The sequence below is a fragment of the Chenopodium album genome, chromosome 24 (genome assembly GCF_948465745.1).
Source record: "Chenopodium album chromosome 24, dcCheAlbu1.1, whole genome shotgun sequence".
Lineage (NCBI taxonomy): Eukaryota > Viridiplantae > Streptophyta > Magnoliopsida > Caryophyllales > Amaranthaceae > Chenopodium > Chenopodium album.
Window position 1 is genome coordinate 15,835,442 of NC_137857.1, and position 10,062 is coordinate 15,845,503.

General features: G+C 32.7%; 1 protein-coding gene across 1 annotated transcript; it reads left to right on the forward strand.

Moving 5' to 3' along the window:
* Positions 1-2,587: 2,587 nt before the first annotated feature.
* Positions 2,588-9,467, forward strand: LOC145610606 (protein FAR1-RELATED SEQUENCE 5-like). The gene is made up of 5 exons (XM_081665916.1): positions 2,588-2,631; positions 7,888-8,444; positions 8,722-8,817; positions 8,966-8,990; positions 9,314-9,467. The coding sequence occupies exons 1-5, from the start codon at positions 2,588-2,590 to the stop codon at positions 9,465-9,467; spliced, it is 876 nt and encodes a 291-aa protein (XP_081522042.1).
* Positions 9,468-10,062: the final 595 nt, after the last annotated feature.

Genomic DNA, 10,062 nt, shown 5'->3' on the forward strand with positions numbered 1-10,062 from the left:
TCATGATTTTAACACCTAAACTTGTAGTTGGGATGTTGTACTATTTGTTTTGGCTAATTGGATTAATTTAAGGACTTTATTTTAATGGTTTGAGAGGTTTTTAAATACTTTAGTATTGCTGTAATTTTAATTGCTTTGGTATTGATTTATTCCTTATTATTTGGTTTAGGAGAGGACTTTGAAGAAGGTGATTTCTAGTCTTTAAAGTGGCCAATCGAATTGTTTACTCAAGGTACGTACAAGTTACAAAACCTTGCTTTTAGGTGCATGTTTAAGGATGGATCGAGAACTTAGTATCATGTCTAGGGATGACTGGGTTAAATTGTTTGGTTATACATTGTGAATTTCATTTGATGTGCACTATTTCTTATTGCAATTATTGGTTATGTACTAATTATGCAAGGTGTGCTTAGAGGCAAAGGTATGCGATTGGTGAAACGATTTAATTATTACTCATTCATGATTTAATGAAATAGGATGAGTAAAGGAATGGTTCATGTCTTATAAGACAAGGTTAAGAGTTTGGGGTGCCTTATGCACTTAAGGTGTTTATACACCGAGGTAGTAAAGGAATAATTAATAACTATTGCTTGCCACTAATAAATCAAGAATTGAAATTGAAAAGTTGTTTTACTTGATTGAATTGATATAGGATTGATTGAATTGTTATGCATATGAGTCATCACCAAGTCTAAACCTGTAAATCACGTAAAGTGCAAGATGGATGAGCAATAAAACTCTGGATTGGTGCACTTCTGGAGTAATGACAATCAGGGGTTGGGGTACATGGGGTATTAGCCGTGTACTTTTCTCGAGGCCGTCTGATCTACGAGTCTCTTATTTCAAATATTTTTCAAAACTAGGAGTTAGGTGAGATCTCATACTAACTACGGTCACGGAGTCGCGCCCGTGGTCGTTGGATGTTTATTGATGTTTCCGAAAGGAGGCATGGGGTTTTTCTTTATTGATGTTCCAAATGGGACATGGGTTGGACAACCTTGTCTATTGCTAAATCCAATGAATAAATTGAAATGAGTTAGCTACTATTAGCTAGTGGAGTCTTAATAAATTAAATAATCGAGTCGTGTGTTGAGTGTGTTATTTAATGATGCGTATGATTGATTATTAGTAGCATGTTAAGTACTTCCTTATTTTACTTTGCAGCTTGTATGTACTCAGCTTTACTGATTGCGTGCTTTTGTGTGTGTGTCCTTCTTTGGTCATGGCCTTCGCCTTTCAATGACCCTATGACGATCCAATTTTTACACTTGTAATATTGGGGAGTAGAATAACCGCAGGTTCTCTCACATGCAGCATTCATCAGGGTTGTGGGATCTTGAGTAGAGAGTTGGTTGCTTACATTTCTTTTGTCTTGCAAGTTTGACTTTATTTTAACTCGATTTTATTTGACACTATTTCCCTTGGTTTAAGTTTGTTTTAACACTGAATTTTAATTATTTACTATTACTTTTGGGTTTTGAATAAGGGCCTTAAAGGTTCCAACTTGTAATACTTATTTTGATTTAAATACTTTGCTTTGAGGTTTATTTAAAACTGTTTTGGTTTTCCGCTGCTATTTTCTGAGATAGCCTTAACGTTTGAACACGTGGCGGTAGCACACCAGTAATTCTCTTGAATTTGTTCAGGTTATTTACAGGTTTCTCACAGGTTTTTAAGAGAGGATTATTGGGGTGTTACATATATATTCTGTTAAAGAGAGTCCTACGCGCAAATTGCTTTGAATATATATATATATATATATATATATATATATATATATATATATATATATATATATATATATATATATATATATATATATTTATTTATTTATTATGGAAAGCTGAAAATTACAAATTTACCCTTATTTTATATATATATATAAAAAAAAATACTCCTTTCAAACAGAATTTGATACCGGTCTCCAAAGGTTCAACCTTTTTCCAGATCAATACGCTATCAAGTGGTGATATGAATCAACATTCAATCCCAGCTTATATATTTACAACACAATGAATTAATCTCAAACAACAACATATTTGTATTGCTTAATATAATTCAATATCAAACATAATCAAAACTAACGCTATTAATTCGTATATCATGAATTAATCTCAAACAACAACAGATTTGTAGTGCTTAATATAATTCAATATCAAACATAATCAAAACTGACGCCTAATTATGATTTAATCGCATATCATCATACTACCAAGATAAACATCATAGATTAATCGCATGATTTACATTGTATGTCATCACATATTCCAGTAGACATTATAAATATCAAACAACAATTAAAACCATTTAATTAAAAACCAATTTTCGAAAAAAAAGGGGAATTGCCCAGATTTTTCGAACCACCAAGGTTCAAACGCGTTGTTCGGAATGGATGTTCGAAATTTCTAGGCGTTTACTCAACCGCCCAAAAATTTCGAACAACCATACGGGCGTTCGAACGAACTGGGCATTTAAACCTAGATTGGTCGAAATTTTTGGGCGTTTGAACCTAATTTCAAGAAGAAAAAAATTCTTGTCTTTGGCGACCGCCTTTCCCTTGTTTTTCCTCGTTATTCCGCAGCTAACTATGTGGATTGAGAAATCAGAGGTAAGAGGAGGTGGTGGTGGGAGGTTAATGGAGGATGTGGTGGTGATGGACATGGACTGATGGTAGTGGTGGTGGTGGTGTGGAGAGAGAACTGTTTGTAGGAGAGAGAAGAGGGAGTGAGGGTTTGGTTGGGGTAAATTGTGTTTGGGGGTAAATCCTTTTTTTTCTTTTTTTTCTTTTTTTTTTTTCTTTTTTTTCTTTTTTTAATGTAAGGGCAAATTTATGTTAGTGTTATAAGGGTTACTAGACTAGTGTTATATAAGCTATTTTATTATTTTACAAGCAGTTATATGGTGTGACCAGCCGCACACTAAATTTTGATGGTTTTTTTTCTAAAATATCAAAGAAAAAACTCACATTTTAATATATATATATATATATATATATATATATATATATATATATATATATATATATATATATATATATATATATATATATATATATACTAGTTTTGTACTGGGCAAGTCCTGGAATGTTAATTGAATGATACGTGATTGCACGCGGACATCTTGGGCTCTTGAAGGCTTAGCTGATATATTTTACTTGTTGCCTTAGCTTATGTGTTTCATGTGTTGGCTGATATGATTTTTTTGTTAGTTAATATATTTTTTTCGTTAGTTGATATATATATATATATATATATATATATATATATATATATATATATATATATATATATATATATATATATATATATATATATATATATATATATATATTTTTGATAGGTTCTTTTTGTTAGTTGATATCAGACATCATTTGGCTTATATGTTTCTTTAGTTGGTTGGTATATTTATTTTGTTGGTTGATAAGCGGATTTTAATTGTTGGCTTATATTTTATATTTTGTTGGCTGATATGTTTATTTTGTTGGCTTATTTGTTGCTTTTGTTGGCTGATACGCCTCATTTATTGGCTAATATGTTCCTTCAGTTGACTGATATACTCCTACTGTTGGTTTATATGTATCTTTTGCTAGCTCATAGGTTCTTTTTGTTGCTGATATGTTTTTATTAATGTATTTTAATGTTGGCTGATATGAAATATCAATTGGCTGATATATTATTTGTATTAGTTGAGGTACAAAATGTATACCAGTACAAATTTTTTTTTTTATTTCATTCTCTCTCATCTTTCCCACTCTTCCTCTTTCCTGTTAGGAGATTCATAAAACATCTAAGCCAAGACTTCAAGAGCCCAAGATTTCTCTCTCTCTCTTCTAATCCTATCACCATCAACACAACCACCACGGCACCACCACACACTCTCTCCTTCCTGTCGCAGCCCCCACCCACCACTTACACGTATGACCACGCACCACCATACTCTTTCTCCTTTTTGTCGCAACCCCTACACATCACCACCAACACAACTACGCACCACCACTCTCTGTTCTTCGTACCGCAACCACATTGGAGCCTAGCCTAACCACGCAAACCAGAAGCACCACCAGCGAACGTTTCTACCACCAGCGAACAACTCCTTCGGTCCACCAGCAAACACCCTTATATTCCGAGATCCCATATCGCAAAGCGCAAATCGTAAATATCAATTGCAATCGCAAAGAAAATTGATTCAATATCAAATTTCGAAACAATACCCTTTTGGATAAATTATAATTGTTTATGCAATTGATGTGAATTTCTGATTTTAATTTAGATCTAGAAATAAGGAGGAGCAAAGGAGAGAGAAAGAGAAGGGAAGAGAAGAAGGAGAGAGAAAGAGAAAGCAAAATGTGGTGCGAGTGCCCGCACCCAATAGTTTGTGTAATTGAATTTAGGCAATATCTCGAAATGTTGATTGAATTTTGTAATAAAATATTAAGCTAAAAAGTTGAATATTAACACCTTTATATGAAAATTTATTCAAATGTAAAAATAAAAACCCTTACGATATATGGTCTGTGTAAGCATTAAAGTTGCCCTACGTATATTTTATTGTGTGATATGAATTCACTCCTAGATCTAAATTGTAATAGGTCTAGTAAATGTACATTTAAACATAGTCAATATTTGATACTTATTCTATTTTAAAATACTCGCTTCATTTCTCCATGCGCGGAGTTTTAGGAGAAATTGGATAAAGTAATGGAGGTAGTAGGATAGGTGGAAGATTAAAATTTTTGTAAAAAACAAAAAGAGTTGAGACAATTGGACGAAAAAGAATATGAAATAATTAAATAAAACATGATTTATGTTGGGTGCACTAGTTGAGAGAAATGAATTACATATTGTAAAAGTTTTTAAATAAAGAAATAAATGAAGCAATTATTTAAAAACGGCCGAAAATGAAAAGTTGAGCAACTATTTGAAAACGGAGGGGGTATAATGTTGTGAAATGTTCTTTTTTTTTTTTTTTTTTGGGGTAGATCCCTATACTGAGTGAACCCCTCGAGTAACCCTTGTCCGAACCCCTCAAATAACCCTTACCCGAGTAACTATAGTAAACCTTGATCGATCGAAATAACTCAGGTAACTCTTAACAAATTAACTCAAGTAACCCCTGCCACACGGTGTGGCTTGCTGCACCAAAAAGTTATTGTATATTTATACAATAACTGGATTAATGCATAATGGTGAAGTTGATCTTTTACATTAATTGATTATTTATAATTTTATGACAATGTTAATCACGATAATGTGTAACCATCTATCACATAACTTAATTAATATTTTCAATTCATTGTTTAATATACAAAAATAGAAATATAGGAGTAAGGCCTAAATATTCACTATACATATTTTGGTCATATTTTCCCTTCTAGATCATAATAAATCAAGCTCATTCACATATATCTAATAGACTAGTACTAAGTACATTGTCCTTCATGTGTACTCACGTCTTAATCCACATAATGAAACATACTCTCTCCATCTCATAATATAGTCACAAACTTTTTAAAACATCAGGTATACAATAAATATTATATATCCGATGTAAAATTGCCCAAAAATAATCAAAAGGTATTTCAACACAAATAAAAATTACCCAAATCAACAAAATTGTGTATTTAATATAGACCACGCCAACTTTTATTTGTGGCTTTAAGGGTTATTTTGTCAATGTTATTAGGGTAACTCGGTCAAGGTTATTATAGGGGTTACTCAATAAGTATAATGACGGAATTATGTCTTCTATAAGTGCAATTACTAGATATATCAAAGATCACTATTATGGAGATAATAAGTTTGTTCTTTTGGGTTGTCATTGTCTGTTGCTAGATATGATAAATGATCTTTGAGCTAGTCAAATAGTCCAAGCCCAATAGAATAAATCCTAAGAGGTCACACAACATACAAATTTTTCCCTAGACTCTAGTTTAGGTATCTTTCCTCACACCCCCCGCTAAACTACGTCGTTTTACATCTTCTGCCATTTTTGTATTTTTTTTCTTTCTTCTTTTTTCATTTTCGTTAACTTTCTATTCAGGCAAATATATAATGATTTTCCTAACCTAGTTTCCTCTTTTTTTTCTCTCTTATTTTACTGATTTCATTTTCTCTTTCCTGCATTTTTCCCCAAATTTCTCTCTCTGCTCAATTGCGTTTGATCGTGACTGTGATTCTAGCTCAATTGTGTTTGATCGTGACTGTGATTCTATTTTTCCTGCTTGGGTTGGTTTACTCGAATCGTTTACGAATCAATGTGAGTAATTTGTCACTAGCTCAATCAATGGATTTTGATTATGCTCTGTTTTTCGCTTGTAATTGCTCAATTTTAATTTTTGTAGTTTTGCTAATTGTATGAACTATAACTTATATTATGCTCAATTATAATTTTTGATTTCATAGTTTTCCTAATTGTTATTGCTAATTGTATGCATTATAACTTATATAATGCTCGATTACAATTTTTGATCTCATTGTTGTTGATGATATTTTTTTTTATTTATAGTTTTGGTTGTATTATTGTGATTTTATTGTTTTAAATTGTAATTTTGTTATTTGATTGATGTTTTTTTTCCAGTTTTGTGCATTTTAATGAATATCTATAGTTTTATAAAATTTGCTATTCAACTAATTTCATTTGTGTTTTGCGTCGTATAAAAATAAGGAAATTTTGTTTTTTACCACCTCACAAAAACACGAAAATCTGTTTTACCACCTCCCCAAAAAAAAGTATTACTTTACCACCTCATAAAAAAACACGAATATAGGTTTTACCACCACTTAACGGTTTACATCCAAAAATTCCGTTAAATGTGGTCCACGGTAACACGTGTCAGCATTTTATTTGTTAAAAAAAAAAGAGAAATTAAAAAAAAAAACAAAAAAAAACCTAAAACTACTCCATCCACCACCACAGCACCACCCCCGCGCCAGCGCCGCCTTCCCCCCCAACTCACCACAGCACTCCCCGAAACCAGCACCCGCGTCGCACCACCAGCCCCAACCCACCTAAACCCTCCCCCTCCCTTTACCGCAACCGTAACACCCCCAAAAACCACCAAACCCAAAACCCTCCTTCCCTAATACGGTCACGATTTCGGCCACAAATGGCCGAAATCGGCCGGTTTTAAGGCTGAGTGGCCTTAACCGGCCGATTTCGGCCATTTGTGGACGAAATCGTGGCTGTTTTGGGGGGATTCGTGGTCATTGAGGGTTGTGGGTTGGTGGTTTTTGGGTCGATTATGGTTGCGGGAGAGGGAAGGGGGCGTTCAGGTGGGTTGGGAGAGGGAGGGGTGGAGCCGCGCCGCCGGTGGTAGGTTTGGGGGGGGTAGTCGTGGGTTGGGTGGTGGCGTGATGGTGGCGCTGTGGTGGTGGCTGGGTAGTTTTAGGGTTTTTTTATTTTTTTTATTTTATTTTATTTTATTTTATTTTATTTTCTTTTTTGGCCAATAATAACACGACACGTGGCTTTATGGGCCCACTTAACGAATTCTTAAACGGAATCAGTTAAGTGGTGGTAAAACCTATATTCGTGTTTTTTATGTGGTGGTAAAGTAATACTTTTTTTTTTGGGAGGTGGTAAAAGAGATTTTCGTGTTTTTGTGAGGTGGTAAAAAACAAAATTTCCTAAAAATAATGTTCATGTATGTCATATTGTATGTTCATTTACGTTTAAATATGTGTAATAAATGTAATTTATAATTATGTATGTAATCATAAATGTTCATTTATATGTTTCATTATCATTTAAATAGATGTTCATTTGTGTAATGTTAAATAATCATTAATTTTACATGTGGTTATTGTACAGTTACTTATAAAATTCATTATTGTAATTGAGCATGATTGCTATTGTATGTGTTCATTTGTTACATTTTTATTATTGCAGTGGAAAAAAGGATGCTATTGTTTTTGAAGAACCAACTAGTTCTAATTTTTTTGGGAAACAATTTCCTTCTGAAGATGTGGCTTATGAAATGTTTAATGAATATGCATTTACAAAGGGCTTTGGAATTAGAATTGGAAAAAGTAAGAGGCGAAGAGATGATTCATTCTCTATGAAAAGATTTATTTGTACAAATGAGGGTTTTAAAGATGATAAGCGTAGGAATAATAGGTCCTATGAGAGACTTGACATAAGGACTGGTTGCTTAGCTTTTGTGCAGTTTAGTATTGATCGTTCAGGTGTATATACATGTACAAGACATGAGATGGTCCATAGTCATGAAATGATTCCTATTGATAAGAGACATTTTATAAGGTCTCAAAGGGGTATTTCTAAGGAACATATTAATTACATTTCTACACTTAGATTGAGTGGAGTTAAAGTTTCTAATTCTTTGAGAGCTTTGAAGAAGGAGGTTGGAGGGTCTCATAACTTTTGTTTTACAGCTCCTGATGCTTATAATGCTATTTCGGCTAAAAAGAGAGCTAAACTTGAGGGAGGTGACAACAATCAATTAATCAAATTTTTTACTAAGAGACATTGATGAAGCAGATTTCTATTATGATTTTGAATAAGATGAAAATGGTGCATTGGTTAGTTTTTTTTGGAGAGATGGAAGGATGATGAGAGATTATCATTACTTTGGTGATTTGTTAGTTTTTGATACTACTCATAGGACCAACAAATATGGTATGATTTGTACTCCATTTGTTGGTATGAATCATCAAGCAAAAAATGTGATGTTTGGCATGTGATTTATACTTAATGAAAGAACAGAATCATATGAGTGGTTATTTGATACTATTCTAACTTCTATGGGAAGGAAATGTCCTTTTACAACAATGACTGATCAAGCTCAAGCAATTGCAGCTGGTATAAGAAATATTTTCCCCAAAGGTGTTCATTATAGATTATGTGTGTGGCATATTGAACAAAATTCCAAGATACACATTGGGGCGTTGAGAGCTTTGGATGGTTTCACTGATTTATTTGGTTATTTGCTTGTATTGTGAAACTCCAGCTGAATTTGAGCATTACTGGAAAAGGTACTTCTGTTATTCTTGATTTTTTATACTTTTTATTTTGTTATGTGTTATTTTTATGAATCTGAACATTTAAATTTGTAAATATGTTCAACATATATTGTGATTGCTTATTATTAGTTTAAAAAGTTCTTATTATATATATTTTCCCAAATGTGAATATTTAGTTTATTAAATGTACATTAATTCCTGTATATGTACTTAAATATTTATGCTAATTTAAATTGTTAAATACTTGTTTATAGAATATGAACATTTAGTGGTTTATACTTGTTTATTTGTACTGATCATTATTGTTATTCTTAATGATCATGTCTGATTTACAGAATGTTGATGAAATATCATTATGTAAAGGTTGATTGGTTAAGTGATTTGTATAAAATTAAAGAGATGTGGTGTCCAGCTTTTTCAAAGCAACATTGGTCTGGAAGTGTGCTTTCATCTCAACGTAGTGAGACAACTAACAAATCAGTTTCTTAAAGGCTTAACAAGACACAAGGTCTATGTGATTTCTATCAAGTGTTTCTCGATGTGGTTCAAGAGTGGAGAAGCAAAGAAAAAGGGAGAGATTATAATTAATACAATCAGAGGTAATTGTCATTTGCCCTTTGCATACATTAGGATTCTTGTTCATGCTAGATCATTGTATACAATTCAAGCTTATGTGCTTTTTGAGGAAGAGTTCATTGTACTGCTTGTGATCATAAGGATGCTAGTCTGAATTTTTCTGAATATTGTTATCATTTGTGGAGACCTGGGAAAGATATAATCAAGCATGAGGTTGTATAATAAAGAAACACATGCAATATGTTGTACATGCATGTTGTTTAGTGAGATGGGTTTGCTTTGTTCTCATGCTCTTCGAATTTATCACATGAATTGTGTTCATAAGTGTAGACACCTGATTGGTCTCCCCAAAATCCAAACCCAATGATGAATATCTTTCACGTCATTGATTATCGAACAAAGCGAAAGTGTGAAAATTCCTATGATACGGTTGTTTTTAATAAAAATACTTCTTTCTGTTTTCGAAATATTCCTTTTCATACTCTATTTATGAAAATGTCCAGTCCAG